The following is a 26827-nucleotide window of genomic DNA, read 5'->3' on the forward strand; positions in this document are numbered from 1 at the left end:
TTTTGGAGAAAAACATTTATTTCATATTGTGATTCCCAATGAAATAATTTGACTTCAATGAAAGACATTTTCTTTAAATAAAAGATCAAAAGGACAAAAAAAATCTTTGATCATATTTACCAGGGGTGTAATAATTCTGACCACAACTATGCATATTTCCTTTTCTATATATACTTCCCTTTTCTATACTTTCCATAGTTTAGCAAATATTTTAACGTATAGTTTCACTTCTACTTTTGTAACACCAGGGAACATGTTAACATATAAGTCAACGTAAGTTTCTTTACAAAAGTACGAGACAAAATTCAGTACAGCCTCAATTAAAGTTATAATAATATAATAAAGTTTTAAAAATATTTCAAGCATAATCAAATGATGATGAAACAAATTATTCTCTCACTAGAATCTATGTACAAGTATAATTTTAAGATATTTTAAGGATATTTCTATGTAAGATGCACTTAATATTCCACAATCACAATATTTAACAATGAAGTTATTGAATAACTTTTTCATTTTGAAATTTGCAATTGTATGTCAATAGTCTATTACCTCCTAAATATAACTTCTGTAGGTTTAAAAGTCTTTAATATATGAATTACATATTTTTCCTTGCAATAATTCCTTCCCATACACAAAACATAGCCTATGAAGATTGTCATAGCTTACAAATCATATTATTATGTTGTTTTCAGCATTAAGATTTTAGGCTACAATTTATATAAATTAGTGCTGTCAAATAGCTTAATCACATCTAACAAAAAAAGTTTGTTAGCCTATAAACAATATAGGCTATATGTATGTGTGTGTTTATGTGTGTTTATATATTTATATACACACATGCATACTGTACATATATGGGTGTGTGCATACACACATATATTATATAAACAAAAACTTATGTTAGATTTGTCAGCAATATACCTAAATGTACATGGGTAACGTGTGTTTTAGATGCTGTAGCTGCAAATTTTAAATGCTCTTTCAGTTCACTTATTAGTATTGCAGTGTAAAAAAAAAGCATTTGTCAATTTAGTAAAATGCATGTATAATTATTAGAACTATTATACTCGAACACAGCAGCCCTACAACATGAAGATGCGCGTGCCAGAGTCACCCAGGAGCATTTGGATTGCAAATCTGGCAGCAGAAGTGGCAGGTCATGGCACGTTACACCATTTCAGCAGCAGCCCAGGGCTGTTTAGGCAAATGAGAGTGTGTGGCTGGCAGAGGCAGGGCATTTACCCTCTCTCCCCCCTCTCTTTACTGCTTCTTATTCAAATTTGGGTCAGGGGTGAGGATTTCTCACGTCACACAAGCTTGCAGGCAAGATGGCGCTCGGAAAGCTGTGAGATGTGAAAACAGAATGACTGTTTGAAGAGCTTCTGTCGATGCTTTAAGGTACAGATACTTTATTATTACATACGCGTTTGTTTTTCTGTCGTGAGGGGAACATGACTGCGATTTAACGGGGGTTTGAGAGGGGTTTCTTATTTTTTAAAGAAACACTGATTCCTCTAACATACTGCTCTTATCGCGTGCCCACTGGGCTTTTAATGCACAGACCGCGCGAGCGCAGCCTGGCAGGGGCAGATATGTGTGTTTTATCCAAAAGCCCTATACCTGTTTCAGCATTGCTCATGCTATAACCAAATGCAATCTTTAAGACATGATTTAGGTGTATAGTGCATCTTTATACTTTAGTACAAATGATCCGTCGTTACCTTAATGGCAAAACCCGATAGTGGCCCTTTATGTGGACAGCATTCCTGTTTCACCCCTCCCTCAGTCACTGTTTTACCCTTTAACATGTATAATGCTCATATGGTTTTATGTGTTTTTTTGTTTGTTTTTGCATTGTTAATGCAATGCGTTAAACTATCGCTTTTTACATTTATATATTATGTGTTCATTGTTAATGCATGCATTTAGATGAAGACTTCGGGTTACTCATGTTTGTTTCTTTAAATTCATAATTGCAAATCGGAAAAAAGGGAAACCTAACTTATGGTGGTATCTGTCGAGTCTTGCCTGCTGTGTTTGTGTGCTTGTGCATTCGGATCATCATGAATGTGTGTAATAATGATAATGAAGCAACGCTGGTGAAGTGATTGAGTTTGTTTCTTTTGCAATAATGATCCATGTGAGACATAAGCCATACAGGCATGAAAATATATAACTTTTTACCCAGCATTTTATGTTACAGTTCATATGTAAATTTTAAGTGTTGTGACAGGTCACGATTGCCCCTGTCACTGTAGTTTTGCTTTGTTACTGCATGCAATAAGATATTCCAGTGAAGATTTTAGGTTCTTATTTTTTTTTCTTGTAATGTATGCATGTATGAAGGAAATATATGTTAGGTGCTTTGTTGTTGCATTATGAAGTGCATCTGATATTCTAAAGTGCTTGTGTGGTTCTTGGCTCTTATTGTTGTTTCAATGAAGCATGAATTTTATATTCAATTATTTTACTTCTATATCTTGAGGAGTGCTTGAAGGACCCTTTTAATCTCATCCATTTTAATGGGCTGGGGGAAGGGGCTTGTTTTACAGTGGTCAGTGGGTTTAGATCAGTGCCACAGCATTAAAGTAACTCCCTTTCTGGGTGACAGTTTGCTTGAATGAGACATACAAGCATTTTTAACCAATGATATTGTGATTTTTGTACAAAACGGGCACATGAAACAGCCTGTTATGCCTCTTGTCCATCATGTTGTGATGGATGTTTTCAAGGTAAGCAAACCTGCAGATGCATGCTTTGCTTTCCTTTGGGAATGAGGCGCTGATGTTTCGGTCCATGGTCCAGTGAGCCTTATCTTCAAATTGTAGAGGTTGCGTCCAGACGCTTCTCTGCGAGCTCAAACTGGCCCTGTCTGTCATAATTGTTTTGTTGTCCTCTACAAAGGTCAGAGAAAACGAGAATAAAAGATGTGTTTAACAGATGTAGTGGCATTCACGTTAACTTCTAATCAATACTCTTATGAAAGGCAGCCCTCGGGTTTCTGCTTTGAATAATGCAGATGATCAGATCTATTGAGTGGATGGGGCGGGAACGGCGCTTGAAGACAGTTTATTTAGAGCCATTATCATTGAGAAGATCGTTAGTAATTGTGTTGTGGGTTTGCATTTTGATTGAATTATTATTTGTATGTTTGTGTACTTATTGGTCTTTCAAAGGAGAACAAACTTTTCCTCATTCTTCATGAAATTTACGATGTTTTTGACAGCTTTATCTGCTCATCTAGGCTAGTCATGCCACCTGTACTAGTCTTTTCTGGTTGGGTAATAATGATAAAGTATGTTTGACTTATTCCTCAAATTCCCCTCATGGTAAATGAGGGAAAATGGCTGTAAACATTGTTTGTTGGTTGATTGAAATTATTCAACTTGAGTCCATTTCGATTCTTCACCAGAATATAGGTTAGCCTCTACTTAATTGTTTAGTTTTAATCTTTTAGGCCAGTTTAGATGTTCATGCATATACATATATACATATGCAGACATATACATATACATATCATGTATGTATGTGTATGTCAATGCATGCATGGTATGCATGTTGCGTTAAAGCATCACCCCATGTCTGAAATCTCACCTAACATGCTTGGCATGTTTAATGACTAGATCCTTTTAACCTGGAACCTTTTAACCACTTCTTGGGCAAAACAGCAGACATGATTGTGTAGATGTTGACGAAAATGAATGTGATTTATCTATTGAGGGTTATTCCAGGGTTGCCCAATCTGGTTGAGTGGTTGGTTTTTCTCAGAGATTCCCTAATTATTGGTTTCCATCACAGATAAATAGCCTCTCTTTGTTAAATTTCATGTGTTGTAATCTTCGGTAAGTAAAATTGCGAAATGCACAGACGTTATGTGTAGGGTACATTTGTAACAGGTTTGTGAGAATGTGGTTGTTTGCTGTCCTCTGACAATTTTCGTCGGTTGGTAGTGAGTCCAGTTTCTCAGGTATTCTACAAATTTGTGTAGTGTGCCCTGATGCACTTTCACATGCCAAGAAATGCAAGTTCGTTCTGCAGTTTTCAAACATTATTCAAAATCAGATCAATGGTGTAATCACAGTGCAACTGTTTGAATACACATTCTGGTCTTATCGTGCATGATTCATTGCAGCACGTTATTCCAAATAAAAATCCTAAATGTATGCTCCACTTCTCAAGCAGTTTTGTTTAATATCCATTATGACATATATGTCTGTTTACAGACCTAAAAATAGTTGACAGGCAGCAGCTAGTAGCTAGGAAGAGTTTATGCATGTTTTTGTTTGGAAATCAGCTCAAATAGTGCGTAACATTGAATAAAATGCACACAGGCAGTGGATGAAGGCCTTGAATTCTTCAGATAAGTGATATAGTGTAATCTCTTAGTTGAGGTCATTCATCAGATTATTTGGATCAGGTTGGCTTGGCTTCCAGTTTGGCCCGGGTCTCTCGAGGCTGGTGGTTGGTTACAGAAAGCACTTAGTTCTTAATTTCTGCAGGCATCTATGGAAGTGTCTCTTATCAAATTAACCCATCTGATGTTATTAAAACCAAAATTGCATCAATATTCTTGGAGATCCTAATGTTTTAGAGATTTTAGTCACCTTGAATCCTCACTGAAACTTTCTGCCACTTTAAAAATGCACTATGTTTATGGTTGTTTCTTGTTCTTTAAAATTTGCTGTAGGCTAGATATTATATGTGGATGCATCTCATGAATAATGTTTTGTTTCGCCAATGCCCCCTTTCATAAGAGCAAAAGTGCTCTCTGTGTTTTTATGGCATTAAGACAATAAAATCAGGGCCCCAGGGGTCCGTGCCACCGGATAAGCTTGTTTATGAGCGCAGTCCTTGCCAGACTTGTTTACCCGTGTTGTTACTGGCCTCTTTTGCACTTTGACTTTTTTCAGGCAGCAATCTCTCTGATTAGAGTAGTTGTTTCATCTCTGGGACAGGACTGCTGGTCTTTGAGGAGAGGTCGGAATGTCGGCAAAGCAACTGAAAGACCAGCAGCATCTTATCAAGAATTGTGTGCAACTTCTAGATAAATGTGTTTCTCAAAACGTCTTTTGTTTTTTGGGCTGTGGGTTTTGGGTGCTATCAAAGTTTTCCCCTAACTGTTGTGGTTTATTGTTATCTAGGCAGTTCTTTAACTGTACCACTGTACTTGAGGCCTATAAATAACCTGAGAGATGGTATTGATATCAGGCAAATAGGGTTTAGTTTTATGTCTGGGAATACTGGTTTTTATGTGATAAGTAACTGGAGATATGAGAGAAGCCATTCAGCGTTCAGACTTTGTTCAGATTGTAAACATGAAATAGTATTAAAATATTCAGCCTGTTTTCCCTTTATAATGAAGTATTAAATGGCTGAATATTAAACAATTTTTCCTTTTTTTTATTTTTTTAACAATTTGTTTTTTTATTCATATTTAATTTAGTAATTTAAAGTTGTTGCATTAAATTTTTGCCCTTTTAATGTACTACATTGGTGGGAATTAAATATCTGGTGAAGTTCACTTCATATTTATTTTATCAAAATTTCCAGAGTAATCATTAGTTTGCTTTAAACAGTCTTGAACTCTGCTGACTGAAATTCTGCTGACTGGTTTCTTGTCTCCATTATTGGTTTTGGCTTGGTTGTACATTGCCATCATGAATTAGCTAGAAAGTGGTTAATCTGTGTAAGACTGACTTCATTGGAACAACTGATAAATATTCAGCATGGTTCGTCACCCCCCCAAATTATTTTTAGGCTTTCATTTAAATCTGTATCATTATGGATTTTATTGACTGAAATATGCATGGGAAACTTTTACAATAATCCAAAAGAAAATTCAATTGGGTGTTCCTCAGGGGCGGGTACTCCAGCCTGGCAAATTTTTGTCGTCAATTGTTCTTAAAGAAGGCATTGAATAATCACAATGTTGTGAAATGTGAAAATGTGTTTGGGCATTGTGCAAAGATAATTGCCACGCCAGTCTCGGTTGGTCTGAGTGCCAGAAACCTTCTTTGCTGCATTACAAAGATTCTGCTGCAAGCTGAGGCCTGTTTGTCCTGTAGAAAGGGTGCTGGTTTACCTGTTTCCCACCACACCCTTGGTGATATCCCAGCTCAGGTTTCAAGCTGTCTGTCACACTGGCCCGTCGTTGACGTTCACTAGCCTTTTTCACCCAACCCCCATATCACAACAAAGGGAATGACCCTGGAGGCTGGCATTAATGACTGCTGGCAGGGACGTTAAGCTGTAGTGGACGCCCTCAGAAGAAAAGAAATTGTGTTACTGTTCAAGCCTTTTATCCATTCTCTGCTTTTAGCTGAAAGTTGAAGAATAAGATGCCAGCTTATGCATGCTATCATACTATATGTTTCTCCAAAGGCATGCTCTGACAGCAGATACCATAGCTGCCATGGTCTGGATTTGTGCTTAAAAGTTTGAATTAACAGCATAGAATTTCTAGACTTTATTTATGTGGATTGATTGGTCATAAGAGTTTTGTGGCTTCACTTAATCTATATACTAGTGTTCTGAAACATTGACAATTGACGTTTAGCAGCTATACACACTAAATCTATACAATTATTCTTTGTTTGTAAAGTTAACCAAAAATATTTGTCACTAATGTTGCACTGCACAGGATTTTGTCCAATCAGATCCTCCCCCCTGTGACTGACCAGAAAGCTGTGATGTAACTATTGACTGTTTCAAAATAAGGGACGGGTGCTTTAGTATACCACACCCAATTGCATGGGTCAACATGGGTCAGAAAACCAGCAAAGTGTCAGAAACAGAAGTGTTTGCTGTAAAACTGAATGTTTTTTTCATTAACTGTTTTTTTTTCTTCTGTTTTAGGTTTCATAGGTGAAGAAAAAGTTGGAGGAAATGGAATTGCCAAATCATGCCAAACAATTGCTGCTGCAGCTAAACCAACAAAGAGCCAAAGGTTATCTGTGTGATGTGATCATAGTAGTAGAAAATGCCCTTTTTCGGGCACACAAGAACATTCTGGCAGCAAGCAGTATCTATTTCAAATCCCTTATCCTTCATGACAACTTGATTAACCTCGATACAGACATGGTCAACCCGTCGGTTTTCCGGCAGGTTCTAGACTTCATTTACACTGGCAAGCTTTTGTCATCTGATCAGTTCAGTGACCAAAATTTCAATGCCCTTCTAACGGCAGCAAGCTACCTCCAACTTCATGACTTAGCTGCTCTCTGCAGGAAGAAGCTCAAGCGTAATGGGAGATCCCTTCTTAATAAACCCACCACGCCTACCAATGGAAGAACTTCTAGGAACCAAAGGCTATCCTCTACACCTGTAACTCCAAACCAAATGTCAGGGTTAAAAGACAGTGAGAAGACAAAGAGGCATGAGGAGCTACTCAAAGATGACTTGTCTGAGGACGAGATGTTTGCGAGGAATGCCCACTGTGCCACCTCTGTGAATTCGCTCAGTCCCTCAACGAGTAAGAACGGAAGCAACGGCAGTTGTGGCATGCAGGAACTTGGCCTAGACCTTTCCAAGAAAAGCCCCTCAGGGAGCACAGCCACTGAAGAAGTCAGTCCCAGCAGCATCCCACAAGAATCACCTCAGTCTGCCTCAGAATCCACAGCCAACAGTGCCTCATTTGATGAGAACACCAACACGCCAAACCTCACCGCTGGAGAGCCCATGGAGCTGGGTGGAGGAGAATGTGAAGAAAACCAACCACCTCCAGAAGCTGACCTGCATAAAAGCTCCCGGCAGGTTACCCGGCAGAGGCGGCAACCCAAAAGTGAAGGCAAAAAGGTTGAAGATGCGAAACTTAAAACTTTACCCAACGGAGTCGCCAAAAGATTGAAAGTGGCTGGGGAGAGGCTCCCTGGTGGAGGAAATGGCAACTCCAAAGCATCCTACCAGTGTAAAGATGAAGAGGAAGATTTAGAGAATGGACAGGAGCAAAGTGAAGAGAGCGGACAGAGCGAGAGCGAAGGTGGCCGGAATAGCGTCAATTACGTCTACCGCCAGGAAGGCTTTGAGCCTGCACTCGGTGACAACCTTTACGTTTGCATTCCCTGTGGTAAAGGCTTCCCGAGCTCTGAGGAGCTGAACGCCCATGTGGAGACCCACACTGAGGAAGAGTTGTACATCAAAGAGGAGGATGATGATTCCTATCCAAAGGAAGATGAAGTAGAAGCGGAAGACTTGTCTTCGCAAATAACCCATATCCACGGCACAGAGTCACGTCGCTTTAGCTGCTCGGTCTGCAACAAGAGCTACAAAGATCCAGCCACTCTTCGTCAACATGAAAAGACCCACTGGCTCACCCGTCCCTTCCCCTGCAACATCTGCGGCAAGATGTTCACCCAACGTGGAACCATGACGCGCCACATGCGTAGCCACCTGGGGCTGAAGCCCTTTGCCTGTGAGGAGTGCGGCATGCGCTTTACCCGCCAGTACCGGCTCACGGAGCACATGCGGGTTCACTCAGGTGAGAAGCCGTACGAATGTCAGCTATGTGGGGGCAAATTTACTCAGCAGCGTAACCTCATTAGCCACCTACGAATGCATACCTCCCCGTCATAAGCCAAAGACACCTTGAACAGGAGACCCTCAGCAAAAAGAGTCAATGCACACCTCTTCCTTTTGAAGTACACTGCAAGGAGCCGATAACCCAAAGCAGGATTCTCTTCTGCTGTAAATTACAGGAGGAACCTTTCAAACAATGAGCCCCAACAATGGAAAGAATAAACCAACTGGTATGAGTTTATGGGCTTATGATTTTTGTTTTCTTTTTGAATATTGCTGTGAATGTAAAAATTGGGTACTAATGTTGTTGTATGATTTCTTGGGATATTGTGACCACTCTCAACCACTGCTTTTGCTTTTACGATATATCTGGAGTCCATTTTGGCTGTCTTGATTGTTTTTCTTGGTATCCCAGAAATATTCCTTCTTTCCAGTCTTGGTCCTTGTTTAAGTATCACTCTCGAGAGTTCTGGTGGTATAGTCCATGTAAAACTCTCAGCAAGGTTTGGGCTTGTAATGACCAGGTTATTCTATATAGAAAGGTTCAATTCTTTGAAGTGTCTCCTAAGGGTCTCAAAGATAGTGTTGTCAGACATGCAATATGGCTTGTCTGTCATCATTTACGTGGTGTTTCATAAAAGCTTTGTGCATCCAACCAAACATATCCCAGTTTACCTACTCTGCACATCACATCCATTGGCTTTATTCTAGGTGTAGCTGGAATACAGGGTCTTTAAGTTTTGGAAATACCATAATGTACCCTGCTCCTACATCTGGATGCAAGCCAAAGGCAAAGTGGTGACGAGAGGCCATGGGTGTCCTTTGTCGTTTACTCGTATTAGCATATAGGGGTTTACTCTCAAAGAAAAGCCAAACTTAAAGGTACTTGTTTTTAGATTTCTTTAGATAACTTATTGATATGCCTCTGTGAATGTTTTAAACTGGAAATTCTTTCCTTTTATTTCTTTTGGGATCAGAGAGGGTTGGGTTGGTTTGGGTGATGGGTTGGGCAGGGGTTCATTTTAGTGATGTTGAACTTCATAAATTCTGTCGGTACTGTTGTTTTTCACTTTTTTTTTTTTTTAATTACAATTTTTCCGTTCACTGAACAAGGCGAGTCCGTGTGGACTTGTCTCATTGCTACCTCTTAATTAAGAACAATACATTCATTGGAACTATGGAGGTCTCTGAATATAGATGTATAAAGTTTGCTGAGGCTTTCAAAGTAGTTGTCACCTGCCCATCAACAAAGGTTTTTCTTTTTTTAAAGCATTAATGTAGAGAATAGCTTCTTTGGGCGCATGTATTTAAGGTATTGAGAGTTTTATGTCAGAGAAATCCAAAGATAAATTTAATATTGGGGAGAATGGCTCACCAACAAATGTTTCCTGTAGAATATCCCTACCAAAGGTTTTAGATTGAATTGCAGGAGGTAAGGATGTACTTTTTGTCTTTTAGTTCTTGATGAAGAGCAATGTAGTGGGATGTTAGTTTGTACTTGACATTTTACTAAAAACCAATGAACTTCTGTCTTCTGGTGGATGGTGGGCCGCTGGCTTTCCGTTTTTTTTTTTTTTTTTTAAGTTTACAGTTAGTTTCTCAAGAGTGTCTTTTGGTTTCTTACTTTGTCTGCAGAGAGACTTCGAAGGACTAATTTGTTTTAGTTCAGAGCAAAAAAAAAAAAAACGTACGAATGTTTTTGTTACATGTCGTCCATACTTGGAGAGCTTACTGAGTGAGGAGGAATTGATGCACTGGATTGCTTATTAGTCATCAGCCCCAAATAAAACCTTGTTCTAAAACGATGCTAAGTTATGTGGCGTCGCGTAAAAACCATTATCATTTATTCATTCGAGGTATAGGTATTATGTAAAGTGTGCATGTTAAAAAAAGAATTTATGGTTGTTCAAAATGCTGGTAATTGTCGAGTGAATGTTACATGGTCAGTGTTGGGTAAACGCTGATGGATGTATAGTTCAGTGCTGTATTCTTCGCTGCCATCCTCATTTCATAACTCTGTTACAGATTCATTATTTCGCCAATCCCAGTGTATCACATTCCATGAGTAATTCTTAGCCTTCTTAATGTAAAAGTCTTAATGGCATTCCTTTTTTTTTGTTCTTTCTCCAAAGGCTTGTGTTTGTGCTTGCTAACGATGAACTTTGGGGCGCAGCTATAGTCGTGTTAACGGAGCAATGTTTACAGACATCTTTTTCCTGGAATCCTTTTGGTCTTTAATTTTGCCTGCTCAAGCTTATTCAAGTTTAATTTTGAAGTGTCTCCATTAGCTCAAATTCAATACATTAGAGACATTTATAATTTCTCTATAAACTCATTCCGTTTACACTCAATATTCATGTCTTTGCAGCATTAACACCAAAGCTAACCCCAATAGCAAGTTATATATAACTTTTAACTGAATGCAAGACCGTCACCAAAAAGTCTTATTTTCAAAGTTGTGCATATCTCGGATGTTGAAATCTGTTTTGTTACAGTATAAGTGCGCTCTGGTGTTGATACACATCTCAACTCAGGGAGACTTTTTAAATATTTTTGATGTTGCTGATCTCAGTTGTACTGATCAGGATTCCAGGAAAAAGTTCCCCACTGATATCTTACTAATTTACAAGCTCTTCATTTGATAACCATCAACGAACCGATGTCTTGGGTGATGCTGGGCTCTGTTGTCGATCCCAGCGTTCGAGACTATAGCTGAGAGAACTGGGAGAGCAGAAAAAGGATGACAAAAAGTTTCAAACTGTGACAATAATATTTCTACTTCAAATCTTCAGGGATGGTTCTGCATATTTTGAAATGCCGAGCTTTCGACTACATTTGTAAGACTGTGTCAATTTCTGTATTTTATTGATGAAAAACAAAACGCTAGTTTCCTACGAAATAGATTTTACGAGTGTGTTCCCATTTCAAAAACGCCTTCAATTAAACAAAACAAAAACAAAAGCAAAGCCAGAGATGTTTTACTTTTAAGTTCCAGAGTGTTTTTGAACAAAAAAAAAAGCAAAAAGCAAAAAAAAAAGCATTCTAGTAAGCGCAAAATGTATAAACTAATAAGATAAAAAGCTCATACCCAAATTTTCAGACTATTTTCTAAACCAAAGCACATTTTGAATGATTGATTGACATTAAAGATACTTGTGTATAATATCTCATTGTTTACATAAACTCTTTACAGTCATAGACCTCAGGTGAGGGGAGGCCAGTTTGATCCTGCTTCTGTGTAGGTCACCACTTTAAACGAAAGCGAGCCGAATCGTAACCGCGTGTCTTACCCTGTGAACGTAGCCGCATGCTTTTGATTTCGGTGGGATTCTACATTTATTGATTTGCGATTTGGCCCTTTAAGACGTGCCGAGACATCCCTTATGAAAATCATATTGTCGTTGACATGATTATTTTTATAAATCGCTGCTTTTTTTTTTTTTAAATATGTAAATACGCATGAAATAAAACTACATACACATTTACCTCAAAGTAACTTTTTAGGACTTGCTGCATATCTATCTATCTATCTATCTATATATATATAAATATAAATAAATATATTTTATTTTTTAAGGTTTTTTTTTTTGAGTCATCTCTTTTTTTGTTTATTTTAGTCTATTGTTTTAAACATGTGTTGTTTGTATTCTGAGCTGCCTGTTCTTTTTTTTTTTTTTTTTTTTTTTCAATTTGTCCACAAAAGAAGCAACTTAAAAACCGACTGGCCTCTCCTCCGTCTACATTGGTGCAAACACTTACTGACAGTGTTCACTTTTTTTATCAAATGTCTATTGTCAGTGATGAATGTATTTATTTGTTTGATCCTGTTTTCACTTTTTAAAGAGTTCACTTTGGGTGAGACGACGTGTCTTCAGGGTCTTGAGTTTATTCTGTTGTAGTAAGCTGAGAGGTAAATAAAAAAAAAAGTAAAGAAAAAAAAAACACATGACAGATCATTTTCAAACCTGTGAAGACGTAGACATGAGGAATGTATTTCTCCATGAAGTGTCCATCATAACGGATGTATCCCACATCATTTTTTTTGTAATTCTTATCTCACTCAAAGCATGCACATGCTCTGGATCATGTGTTTTCTGTCACGGACACTTGAAGGCTGTTTGTCGATTTTGAATGTTCTCTGTCCGTACGCCTCTGCCCACTGATACAGGAAGGGACCCTTTAGAATTGTCAAAGGCATTCAAGGTTGTGTTTTGTGTACCGAAAGCCGCCATGTTGTTGCACGCTGTGATTCAAGGCTACCGGTCGATTACGTTTTTTTTAATATCATTTGCAAGTGTCCAACAGAGCCAAAGGTTTTTCCTAAGAAATCTCTTCACTTTCTCATTAGCGAACAGAATGCATTACTGTAAGATCTCATATCTTTAAGCTTTATAAAATGCACTTTCTTAGTAGTTCTCACTGAGGTCCTTTACGCAAGATCTAGGCGATTGCATCTTATCAGTTATTTACAAAATCGCAAACTTTTTAGACAATTTTATCTCACACTATTTTGCTGCTAATGTGTAGTTTTGTCTACCAATTCTACATATCCCAGATAGTATTATGTTTTGTTTTTTTTCTCTCAACATAACTGGTAAGTGTTAGGCATTCGTAGGGACCTCAAGTTACCAAACCAAACCAACCCAAACAAACTAAACCAAAGCCAGATTTACAAGCATGTGCATAGCAGGTGGGCATGTTTCCCATATGTTTTCGCTTAAACGCCATATCACGTTTAAATGTAGAGCGTTAGTCATCCTAGCCTGTCCTCTCCACCTTCATAAGCATTCCAATAACTTTACATGCTGATTAATATTTATTTTCAGTTTGAATGGAAGCAGGATGTCAGATTAGAGAGGAATTTGGGGAGAGAAAAAAAAGAGTTTGGCACTCTTGTGAAGGAAGACAAGTTGACGATTATTAGTTGGAATTACTGTTGCGTGTGTGTTTTCGGTCAGCCTTGAACACGGTCGGCGAACAACATGGCGGTTTCGCCTTCCTCAGAGAGCTTGTATTCAGGTCAGAGCTACATGCAGCTCGAATTTTGTCTCATGTGAATAAAACACGGTGTACAGAGCTCATCTCACGTTCACAGTCTTAATGTACAGCTACCAGAAGTCATTTTAGAATCTTTTCATTAAAATCTTGATCAAAAAATTCTGGTGTCCTTGTGTGTTTGAATTCCTTCCTGTTTGTTTGCCCTTCTCACTTGCGATGGAAGTAAATGCAGTAAACATCACTTTTTGACCATGTCTGTCCATGTCTGATATTTCAACTATCTTCTCTCTCTGCAAAGCCAGAAAACTAGCTTTAGCATGAACCATGCAATAACTTTTTACGTAAATCCAAACATTGGAATTAAACGAATAAATAGTTCATCTGCCTAGAAAAGTTGTAATTTAAAGGGTTAGTTCACCCAAAAAATAAATGATCCCATCATTTACGACACATGATGTAGGAGTTGTGTAAACTTAGGTGAGAGTAGACTCAAACTAAATATCCCCTGCGCTTCCGCGTTCATCAATACGTCATGCGTGGGGTCAGAGGTCACTCGTCCGTCAGATCTAGACTCACATACGCCCGTTACCGGAAGCCAGATTATAGTTTATAAAGTTAAAAATATGGATATTTTTCTAACAAGATGCATGGCTTCGCTTCAGAAGGCCTTTATTAACCGGATGTATGGATGGATTGGATGGATGGAGGAATTGATGGATGGATGGATGGAGGAATTGATGGATGGATGGATGGAGGAATTGATGGATGGATGGAGGAATTGATGGATGGATGGATGGATGTGTTTTTTTGGGGCTTCCAAAACTCAGGATATTATTTAATATAACTCTGATTGTGTTAATCTGAATGAAGAAAGTCATATATACCTAGGATGGCTTTTGAGTGAATAAATTATGGGATAATATTATTTTTGTGAGAACTAACCCTTTAAATGATGATGTGGACAATTTTATAGCTCTAATTCTCTAAAGAACTAGTGCTTTAACAATCCTCGACTTTTTGTGCCCTCAAAGCGTCTTATTTTAAATTGCTTTAAAGAATAAATCCAAGTAAGTGCTTCTGCAATAATATATGGTACCCAGTATTTTGTGGCCTTAAAATGCCCAATTTACATCCGTTGTAACTTTAAGGCATTGCTTTATATTTATTATTGATTGAACTTGATTTTCTGCTGATTTAGGAATATTCCAAGTTCATCCACATTTAAGTCAACTCTACTTTCCAGTCCCAATCACATTCAAACTGCACTTGAGTTTCCGCACCGTCCACAGCCGAACGTCCGCGAGCCCAGGGGTCAGCGATGATTAATGACGAGAGCGAGAGGATCTGGACCCCTCCCCCCAGACGGGCTCTTAACCGGCCGTGGCACAAGGGGTCCGTCTGCCATCTGGGAGTCCCTCTCAGAGCTTCACCAATCAGAGTTGGCGGCTCGCTCCTTCACCAGTGCTTTTCTTTCTCTTTTGCTCTGCGTTTTCGTGGCAGTTTAGACCGGCCCTCCTTTTGTTCCCCCCCTCCTCCTCCTCCTCCTCCTCCTCCTCCTCCTCCTCCAGGCTTGCCAGTGTATGTCAAGAGGCCAGCGTGCACCTCCCTACCCCAAGGGAAAAGAGGGTTGGCATTTTTATGGTCCTTGTGTGGCTGATTCTACAGGGCCATTAAGCCCCGCCTCAAGTGGTGTCACATGCCAAATGACCCTGAATGGGGTCAGTTTCAGGCACAATGAGTTGTATGTTGATGCCGCCTCCCCCCGCTCGCCCCGTCTGCTAAGTATAGATTAACTATAGACACATCTGCGAGGAGGCAAAATCACATGCAGATCTTGTAGGAAGCCCTTAAATGCATGAAAGGCCTTTCAGTGTCCAATGCCCGTGATCGTGATCGTGGCATCTGCTGCGTGATGCACATTTGCATCCGAAAATGTTGATGTTGAAGGCAAGCTATTGCTGGTGGTTTGAACAAACTCCGGCACTTAATGAGACATATCTAGACTGTGCCTGTAAGAAACCAATTAGAGAAAATGTGCATCGCAACAGGCTGATAAGCATTCCTAACACCACATAGCAGCATTAGGCAAGTGTTAAAAGCAATTGAGTGTTTTTGTGTGCCACTTTTATTATGTGATGTTGCATTTATCAAAGATGTTGCATGTCATTCATTGAGATGCAAAGTCCTCAAATGTTTGCCAAACACCTTCGGTTGGGCCTTTTCTCTCTGCGGTTTGCATAAGAAGTGTTGCACCAGGTGTCAGCCTCACCAGTACAGCAGCTGCCCCTCGAACCCTGGATTAATGCAGGAGAGAGAGGGGAGGGAGAGGGGGGGATACATGCGAGCCTGTCCGGCAGAATTGAGTCTATTCTTCTCTTTATTTCTTTCACTCTTTCTTTCACTGGGCTGAATGTAATGGCACAGACTGCCAGGCTGACAGTGCAACGGCCCAAAAGAAACGACCCTACAGGTGGTGGGCACTGCGAGAGTTTAGCATATTGATCCTTTCACATGGAATAGTACAGCAGCCTCTCAGAGAGAGAGAGAGAGAGAGAGGGAGAGAGAGGGAGAGAGAGGGAGAGAGAAAGACCGTCCCCCTGCTCTCTATTTACACTGTGCCATGGCGCTTTACAAAACAGGCTTTAGGGCAACACATAATGGGCTCTTTTGCCTGAGCTTGAAGGCCCACAAAGGACAGGGAGAAGAAAAAAAGGTTTAATTTGTGAAATTCTGATGCTTTTTTCCCTTTTTCTTTGTTCTGATGATGCTAGACTGGGTAATTCAAAGGTACAGTTGATTTTTGAAAGATGCTGAACTTGCTGCTACCTGTAAGAATGCTTTTGAATCATATGGCGCATTAATGTGGTTACACTTTATTTTAAGTTGACATAGTTGCATTGTACATGCTCAAATAAGATATTAATTAACTACATGCACTTAGAGTTACGGTTAGGGTTTGGTTTAGGGTTAGTTACTTGTAATTATGCATAATTTACTGCTATTACTATAGTAAATATGTAGTAACTACGTCACCTTAAAATAAATGTTACCATTAATGTGAGGTTTGCAGATTTGATTAACTAACTGGATTCACAAACCAATATAATGAACATACCGTGTATGTAAGCAGACTATGAAAAAAGCACATTTCACAATTATCAGCTTTTTTTAATAAGAAGTCTTGGAAACTATGTAAATCAATTACAATATTTGCAATAACAGAAAAGCAAAAAGTATAGCAGTATGTAATATTTTCCAGTCATGCAACTGTTTGAAAGTTTTAGGTCAGTAATCATGTCACAAGATATTTCTGATTCAAATAAATGATGTTCATTAAATAATCCAGAATAATATGTATGACAGTTTCCACACAAATATGAAGAAGCACAACTGCAAACATTGATAATAATCATAAATGTTTCTTGAGCAGCAAATCATCATATTAGAGTGATTTCTGAAGGATCATGTGACACTGAAGACTGGAGTAATGATGCTGAAAATTCATCTTTCATCACAGGAATACATTACATTTTACAATATATTACAATAGGAAAAGTTATGATTTGTTATAATATTTCACATTATTTTTGATCAAATAAATGCAGACTTTAAAAAAATCTAACCCCAAACCTTTTTTTTTGTTTGTTTATTCTTCCTCATAATGAACCATAGACAGAACCATTAAGGACTCAGAATCATTATTATATTCCTCCTGATTACAGAGTGTTTACGTGCGGTGGACTCACACCCTTGCTGTTTCACATGCAGCGAATGAACCTGCTCCAGTGAAGCCTGGCCTCTAGGAACAACGTTTTTAATCAGGAACTGCCAAGCCCGTTTGATTAACATTAATGTGTCACATGGGCCGAGGCCGCGCCCCCTCTGAATGTATGCAGATTCACTGAGGGTCCGACAGCACGAGCGCGCTCTCGGCCCATTCATCACTGTCATGTTGCATTAGTGTGTGTGTGTGTGTGTGTGTGTGTGTGTGTGTGTGTGTGTGTGTGTGTGTGTGTGAGAGAGAGAGATCACGCTTACGGCCTCGTCTACGTGCTTAAAAGCATACGACGAGGTCTGTACTATAGTAAACTGGGATCTTTACTCACCATTAACGTTACCTGTCCTGGGTATTAGTATTTGCTCGAGCAGCAGGAAGATATGTCTTGTGTCTTTGATGTTGAATGTCGTTGAGATTGCATTGTACTGGATAATTTACTAAATTTTGCGATTATGAACTTTGACATGTTTGGATTTTTAGGTGACCAGAAGTGCGCAAACTGTCACGATGTGCTTGAACTTCAAGAGAGGACCATTAAAGGTAGAGTAGGCGATTTCAGAGAGGCTAGCTAGAGCGAGCTAGCTTTGTTTGAAAGCATGAGATCCCACCCTTCCTTCAGTGTGTTTTCAAAGCCACGCCTCCTTCAAAACACACGAAGAGCAAAGCATCACGAGAGGCATTATTAAACTATCATGTCTCAAAGCACATAATATTACAATAATAATGAACATAAACAACTTATAGAGCTGGGATTTGTACCATCTGACTACAGTAAAGAGTTTCAACCAGTATAACAAAGTGTTTGTAAAACAAATGGCCTGTTCTACCTTTAAAAGTGGGCATTTCATACCTGAGCGGAGTCATGTGATTGGAGGAGAGGATTTGAAAAATTGGGTTGACGTCAGCAGTGTTATTTTTTTTATACAGTACATGTAGAATTATTAGGCAAGTAGATTTTCTGATCATTTTTTTTTCAGGCACATTTGACCAATCCCAAACCACATTAAAGGGACTATAACCACAGACTAAAGGGTTCCTGATGGTTTCACACTTAATTCTTCACCTTAATTCTGAATTATTTTGCAGTTAAAATGTGTCTTTTCTTCTCCACCTGTTTTTGTCTGACCCTGCAATGATCTTTTCACTGTCTTCACTGTCTAATGGTCATAACTTAACTGCAGTTTCTAGTATTGCATCCTTCTCATGGGCATTTAATAATTTTTGACTTTTAAGTCTGAGTTAAATCTCTTTTTTGGCTAATTTTATCTTTAAAAGTAAATGTGCTTAATAATTCTGCACACCTGAATATAAGGTTCCGGCCTTCATGAACAATTATATATCACTTATAAATGATTAAATACCAAATTAATTGTAGTTATTAAGATTAATGTGGTTTGGAATTGGTAAAATGTGCATGAAAAAAAAAAAAGATCAGAAAAACAACTTGCCTAATAATTAAATAAAAACGCATATATATTTTCTGTTTTCATTTTTGTTCTGTATTTTATCATTGTTATAATTTTTTTTAAAATATGTCTATATAGTGTTTAAGTAGTTTTAGTACAACTTAAACTAAATGAAAATTTTCCCTGGTCAACTAACTGAAATAAAATAAGTTTACATTTTTTTTTTATTTAATTTCAGCTAATGTTTATTTTATTTCAAACTATTTATTCTATTTTAATGAAGGATAATAACAACCCTGATGTCAGCTTAAAAAAAAAAAAAAAAAAAGTTGTTTCAGAAGTGGAGCAGGTAATTTTGATGAATAATTATGACAAACATTTTATTAAACATTTTAAATAGAGTTAAATTTGTTTACACATCTGTGGTATAATTTGCAGAAAAGGAAAGCATTGCAAATGAATTGGTCATTAACTGAATTCTAGAATGTCTATCAGTGAATCAGTGAATATTTCAGGTCACATAAACAAAAAGAGGTTTTTTTACTCAAAATGTCAAAACACAAACATGCTCTCAGTGTTCGATTAAAGTGGACAGTAGTTCACATTCAAACCGCTAACAACATCTATCATTCGTTATAAGTGAAATGTTATGGTTTCAATTATATGTTTGTTCGGAGCATCTTGTTTTGTCAGCGAGGCACAGTGTAATAGAGAGTTCACAAAGAAACTTTAGTTGAAAGATGAAGCACCAGCTGTATTGAATCTGACAGCAACTGCATCACAAACCGTAATGGTGTGTTCACACCAAACGCGAAGTGTATATTCGCATCGCGTTACTCGCTCTAGATTACTCGTGGGATGTTTTTCTTGTTTTTCGCGTCACTCGCGAATAAAAACATCCCGCGAAAAGGAGTGTGTCATCATCATCAACAACACAATTTCTTTCTGCCATAAGTTTTCCGTCATGTCTGAAATAAATGATATTGCTGCTCTGTACTTTTTGTGGAAGTCCCAAATAAGAAGGAAAGCCAAACGCCGACGTGTCTGGGTTCACAGCACCATCCAGAGGCGCACTCAACTCGGTGAACTTCACCGTCTTCGCGCGAATTTTCCGCTCAAGTTGAAAATGTTCAACTTGCGCGGAAGACGCGATTGAGGTGATTATCGAGCTTTCGCGGCAAACCTGTTGCCCAATTCGCATCATTCGCGCCGCCCGACGCGAACTCGCGTCTTTGCATTGACTTTGTATGTAATCTACTCGTGCAAATAATTAAATTCGCGTTTGGTGTGAACACGCCATAAGAGTAAATGATTTCATAATCCTGTGTCTGTGAATTATGGTTTTACATGGATCATGTTTTCAATAGCAAGTGGGTGTTGATACTGTTTCCCAAGCAATGACATTAACCAATCATAACAGTGTCTGTTACTCACAAGCCTTAAAGGAGCCGCGCCTTAAAAACGGATCATTTCAGACAGAGGCAGAGGTTGAAAATAATCATTTTCCCATATTTTTTTTTTCTTTTGGTGCAAAAAACTTTATTAACATTATAAGTGAACCTCAAGGAACATAAACAAATTAAATAAAATAAAAACTCTTTAAAGCGGGAGATGATAAGGTGTGAATGGTATGGTTCTTGGTGTGACCAGGCCTTTAGTTTAAAGTATTCTTGGCACGTCGTCATGACGAGCAGCGACACATTAAAGCCCATAATCTCTAAGCTCATTAAAAATGAGAGTATCAGTAGAGGAGCCCTAATGCAAGCAGTGCGCTCCTGCCCAGGGCAATCCCATCAGGACATCCCTCATCTGAACACAGTTCACACACAGCATTCTGCTCACTTCACTGTGATGTTCAGTGAGCGCAGGTGCAGGTAATGCGCTTGATTCTGCTCACGAGTTGCAGAATCCTCTGTGGTCTCTGCGCCAAACCTGCAATGAAGCACACTGAGTGTTTTCTCCCTGCACCAGCCCCCCCGCCCCCCCCACAGCGCCTCCAGCCGCGTCCCGGACAGAAGGGAGGGCTTCAATCGCGCTCGCTGTAAATTGCCCTGTCGAGAATAAATGGGCATGTTTCAGGAGACGGGAGAAATCAGTGGCAACACCTTTTTATTGCGGCCTACTCCCACCTCCCCCACCCCTGAGTGCTGAGGGAACCGTTGCCGTGGCAACCCAGTATTTCCACTAATGTATGGATGTGGAAGTGGAATTCCTGGAGACAGTTGAGGCTTCTTGAGCTACAGTTCTCTCTTACAAAGCAGATCCAGCTCTCAGATCTCCCTTTCTGTGTGAACTTACAGAAAACTACAGTAGTGTAAGAACTGCTTTTGGCCTCTATAAAGTCAAAGAATTGAAATCAAGAAATATAAATAGTAAAAATACAGAACAATTGTATTACTATCTGTGTATATATATATATATATATATATATATATATATATATATATATATATATATATATATATATATATATATATATATATATATATACAGTGCTATGCATAAGTTTAGACACCCATGCTAAAGTTGACTAAAAAGAGGAATAAAAAATCATCTTTTGGAAATTGAACTTAATGCCTTAATTTAAAAAATTAGGAAAAATCCAACCTTTAAGGACACTCATTTTCTTTGTGAATGAATAATGTATCGTAAATAAATAAATGTTCTTCCTTAAAATACAGGGTGCATAAGTTTGGACACCCCTATGTTAAATTCCCATAGAGGCAGGCAGATTTTTATTTTTAAAGGCCAGTTACTTCATGGATCCAGGATACTATGCATCCTGATAAAGTTCCCTTGGCCTTTGGAATTAAAATAGCCCCACATCATCACATAGCCTTCACCATACCTAGAGATTGGCATGGTTTTATTTCAGTTAGCCTACTAGCTAGTTTGATTTGCATTGAGAGATGATCTTATGGAAAGTACCCCATGCCAATCTCTAGGTATGGTGAAGGCTATGTGATGATGTGGGGCTATTTTAATTCCAGAGGCCAAGGGAACTTTATCAGGATGCATAGTATCCTGGATCCATGAAGTAACTGGCCTTTAAAAATAAAAATCTGCCTGCCTCTATGGGAATTTAACATAGGGGTGTCCAAACTTATGCACCCTGTATTTTAAGGAAGAACATTTATTTATTTACGATACATTATTCATTCACAAAGAAAATGAGTGTCCTTAAAGGTTGGATTTTTCCTAATTTTTTAAATTAAGGCATTAAGTTCAATTTCCAAAAGATGATTTTTTATTCCTCTTTTTAGTCAACTTTAGCATGGGTGTCTAAACTTATGCATAGCACTGTATATATATATATATATAAGGACTGTTCTTATACATTATGCAAAGACTCTTGTGGCTTTTTGTTTTATTTCACAGTGTTCAAACGTGACTCGTCCAATTGGATTTAAGAAGGTCAAGTCAGTCAAGTCAAGTATATTTGTATAGCACTTTTCACAATACAGATTGTATCAAAGCAGCTTCACAGTATTTAACTAAAATAATACAACAAGGTTTGTTTCTAGTGAAATTTATTGATTGATACAATTAAATTAAATATTCCCAAAATATCCCCAACTGAGCAAGCCAAAGGCAACAGTGGCAAAGAACCAAAAAAAAAAAACCTTGGGAGAACCCGGGCTCAGTCGGGGGCCAGTTCTCCTCTGGCGTTTATGAACTAGAGGCCGGATTGAAGAAGGGTTTGTAAGTGTTGCGTGTGTAAGCTTCATAAAAGTGATGGTCACTCTTAGCAGGATTAGCTCAGCAGTTCTGCGGTCGGCTACAGCAAGCAATTCAATATTAATGATAATGACTAAAGCGTCCTCGAGGTGTAACACACACAGAAGAGACGGATCAGGTTCGAGTATCTACGATGAATAATGGAACGCAATCAAGGAGAACATTTTTGTCCAAGTGTTTATATTTTAATAGGTCATTTCAGGTCCATTTCTCTTCACAAATACATTTGATTGATTACACTGACAGCAATGAAATGTTAAAAGTGCAAACGTGGACAAACGGCGTATATCAGTAGCGACGGCTCTTCATGAGGTTAAGAAACGTTCCCGGCATGTTGTGACGCTTCTCTCAAACGTGAATATTTCATGACTGAACTGTAAATGCATGAACACAGGACACGATTCAACAAGCGACATGATTGTCAATGGTGATGCAAATCAATTAAACAGATGAAACTTTAACATACACAGAAATCAAGTCTTTCCTGGCATATTTCTTATTGTCACAAATATCAGACGCACATATATATATATATATACACATACAGATGAACTTGAGTATAGCTTCTAGAATCTATAGTTGCTAAACAGCTAAAATAAGCTCTTATCTTTGAGTAACGTTAAATGAAAAGTATTCAGAGGACTAAAGCTTTCGTCTCTAACGTGTAGAGATTATTTTATATCTATTCACTGACAGCGAGTAAAAAACTACGACAGCATATGAGGAATAGCAACTATACAGCAAATCTTTCATCGACGAAATGAACAGAACACTCGCGGTTCCCTATTTAAACCACTATGAAATTAGATCTATTTTTTTAAGAAAAGTACATGCCAAATGACACACATCATGATCACCAGATATTCTGTAAGGTCAGTAAACTACATTTTCTTTTTGGGTTGAAGATCCCTGTTAGGAGTAAACGCACAAACAACATCTGAGTGAATCTCACGAAAACAGCAAGATTTCACCCGGAAATCCTATTGATATTTCGCATAAAGAAAGGCCTATTTTCAGGAGCATTAAGATATTTTGCATATTTTTTTATTATTTGTATTAATTGCATTATTCTTTGTAATGCATTCAGACAGTGTACTAGTTTTTTGTTTATTCTCATTCTCTCGATCCAGATTCTCAGTAAAATACAGTAAATATTTTTTGCATTATAGTGAAAAAAAAACCCTGTAAATTTTTCTTTATTTAAATGAACACAAATTAAAGGCAGTACAACAAATACCACCATAACATAAATATTAATAAGTGACATTTTGCATTATATTGATAAAAAAATGTGTTAAAAATGTGCTATGCACAGTCAAAATGCAATACAAAAACTTAACAGTCCGAAAAAATAGACAATTTTCTAGAAAATCTCTAATTTCTATAACTTTCAGACTTCTTCCTGACAGGTTTCGTGAGATTCACCCATTCATCACTGCAAAGAAATTATTTTCTTACTCAGTATTTCTGTCCTGTTTTCCAGCACAAATATGTAAACGTTCTTAAATCAAGAAGCAAAATGACTCAAGATATTAAGTCTTGTTTTATGCTCAAAACAAGAAAAAATATCTCCCGATGGGGTCAGCAAGAAAGTTATTTTTCTGACCCCACTGCCAGATTTTGTTTCTTGTTTTAAGCATAGACTAAATTAACGTTCATAAAACGAGTCTCGAGTCACTTGGCTTGAAGAATGTTTAGATATTATTTTCTGGGAAAACAAGCCAAAATCATCTTTTGCAGTGCGGTGCCGAACACAACGTACAGACAAAACACAACGCACAAACACTGATGTATTGCATAACACAGGTCGTTTGCTGACGGCACACAATCTACAGTGCAATTCGTGCCATAGTCTTAGAAATGGCTTCCTGGGTGACGCAACTGAACCCAGTAAAGATTCAAGTAGAGTTAAAGGATGTATTCATACGCATGGAATGTCAGAAACCGTCATGGCAGATGCCTTAAAGGGACATAAGAGGACATACATGCAGCTTTTGGAGTACAGCGGATCACTAGAGAGGCCCTGAGGACGCCGGACAGGAAGTGACACGCCTGGACGCTGCCATCTGAGCCAATCAGAGTGGGTGAATTATTTAGATCCATAAAGTGCTCATCGTAAAGGATTGTAATAGACTGATAGTGACTACTGATCTCAATCTGAGGCCGGTGAAGAGAAGTCAGGTGGAAGGCGGATGTGCGAGTCCGGTCTCAGTACGGGATCTGGTTCTGGTAGTATTGCAGCATGTCGTAGGTTTTGCTCCTGTATCGGAAAAACACAGAATTTGGATATAAACGTTTACGGTAACACTTTACAATAGGGATGGGACGAAATATCGTTTGACGAAATATCGCGATACAAAACCTGACGAAACGCATCGAGGTCGAAAAAAATGGATGGCGAAATAAAGATAGATGGCACTGCTGCATGATTTGCGTAGTATATGTAATAAAATATGTATATTTTATTGACACTGGAACAGTATGCATTCAAAAAGAATGCTTATTTAATTCAATAATAAATATTACAAAAAGTTGGCTTTAGCTGGATTCGAACCCCAGTCTCGGTGAGCACCTGCAATAGAAAACAGTGTAATATAAATGCGTGATTTTCCCACACAAAGAAACCGGAAATTGTATCATAAGACCTATGCTGAGGAAGACATATCTCTGAACGTCACATTTCACCTTTTCTTTTCGATTTTCTGTGTTTTTCGCATCCACAGCCTGTATTTTGAATGGTGTTTGACAATTCAGAGCCACCGTGCAAGCGAACGACAAAATCCAGCTGTTCGGTTCTGTCTGCCCAGCGCTTCCGCCGGCCGTGTGTGTGTGTGTGTGTGTGTGTGTGTGTCCATACCTTTGACATACTGCCAGTCTCTGTTCAGGATCGATTGGTTCACGGAAATTGGTCGTCTTCTTTTTAATATGTGGCTCCAGTATCGCTAGCAAAGCATCAAACTGTTCCACTGACATTCTGAGGTAAATTTTGAATTGCTCGGGATAATTTCGCAACTCCTTGATAAGGAGGTGAAACTCTCCTTCCTCTCAGCGCAATCTCAGGATTGGATGGACCCAATATTTTCCTCTTTCTTTTTCTCTTTTTAAGAAGAAAGAGGGCAACGAAATCATCCTCACTGCTTGACGAATCCATTTAGTATTTTTTGCGGGGTTTTTTGCGCAAAGGTTTAATAAATACGCATCGGACTCAGTGTGCAAGGTTTCTGTGCGTGAAGAATTTTAAGGCTGACGAACACGAAAAAACGCATACGAAAATTTCGGACTCAGTGTGCAATGGCCTTAAGACTGTCTGTAAGCTATGCCATGCTGTCATTCCGTACACCACATCCAACACATCAAACATGACACCACCACCTTCAACGTCACCATAATAAAGTTGTTGTTATACAGTAAATTTTTTTTCTTTTTTGATATCGTATCGTGACGTAGCGTATCGTGACCCTGGCATATCGAGGTGCATCGTATCGTGAGTTTAAGTGTATCGTCCCATCCCTACTTTACAATAAGGTAACATGAACTAAAAATAAGAGATACCTCTTCTAAAGCATTTATTATTTTAGTAAATGTTCATTTTAACACATTTTAAACTGATGTGTGGAAGGGATATTTGTTTTTAATGACCCTGCAAGTTTGATTAAACCATCAAAATATGAGGAAAATATTTGATATATTTTAAATATTTTATATATGTGGGAAGATCAAAACACTAAACTTGGTTAAAGTATTTATCTGAGAAATTATTTGGCACAAAAAAAGAGGCAAACTAGAGCCTCAGGTTTTATTGCACTATGAAAAAAGACGCATAGAAAAACAAAAAGCTCATACTGACTACAACATAATCAGTTATTAATATTTCATTGGTTCTCTCTTGTTTTTGCATGCGTTCATAATTTCTTTGTATGACAGCCTGGCCAAATATTATGTCACACAATTTGTCATGTTTCATTGCGTTATTATCACAAATAAAACAATCGACTTCAAGCACGACCATACTAATTTTTCAAAAATATTTTAATAAAAGGTGAAGATGTCAATTTTCCAAGGCCGGACGTCACTTTTGGCCACTACTGAAACTTGAACTAACTATGAACATTTGTTTTTTTCATTGAACTAATGTTAACAAAGATTAATAAAAATGTTAGGTAAAATGCTATAACCAATGTTGACTCAGAGTGTTACTTCTTTGAATATCATGTGACAAAAGTGATGTTCGTTACCTGCTACTGAGGAAGCAGCGCTCGATGACTTTAATCATGAAGGCCGCAGCTTCCTTCTCGCTCATATTGGGGTTGAACCTTTGCCTGCCGAACACAATGAACAACGATCAGTGTTTCAGAGGAATACATGACAGATTCGAGCGTTAAATTATGAT

At 38.2% G+C, this 26827-nt stretch overlaps 2 protein-coding genes across 3 annotated transcripts in view; one reads left to right on the forward strand and one right to left on the reverse strand.

Annotated features, from left to right (window-relative positions):
- Nucleotides 1-1121: 1121 nt before the first annotated feature.
- hic2 (hypermethylated in cancer 2) lies at nt 1122-11522 on the forward strand. Its single transcript, XM_081354959.1, has 2 exons — nt 1122-1401; nt 6859-11522. Exon 2 carries the CDS (start codon nt 6889-6891, stop codon nt 8572-8574), a length of 1686 nt encoding a protein of 561 aa, XP_081211085.1. The 5' UTR covers nt 1122-1401; nt 6859-6888; the 3' UTR covers nt 8575-11522.
- Nucleotides 11523-22219: 10697 nt separating this feature from the next.
- The window catches only part of pi4kaa (phosphatidylinositol 4-kinase, catalytic, alpha a), a 43479-nt gene continuing 38871 nt past the window's right edge, over nt 22220-26827 (reverse strand). For both annotated transcript variants that reach the window (XM_081354127.1, XM_081354126.1), the window contains exons 54-55: nt 26673-26756; nt 22220-24697 (exon numbers count right to left, since the gene is read on the reverse strand). In XM_081354127.1, the coding sequence (XP_081210253.1) occupies nt 24646-24697; nt 26673-26756 (136 nt within the window). In that variant the 3' untranslated portion in view covers nt 22220-24645. The remainder of the gene's footprint in view (nt 24698-26672; nt 26757-26827) is intronic.

Source organism: Scardinius erythrophthalmus (genome assembly GCF_964197995.2).
Source record: "Scardinius erythrophthalmus genome assembly, chromosome: 23".
Lineage (NCBI taxonomy): Eukaryota > Metazoa > Chordata > Actinopteri > Cypriniformes > Leuciscidae > Scardinius > Scardinius erythrophthalmus.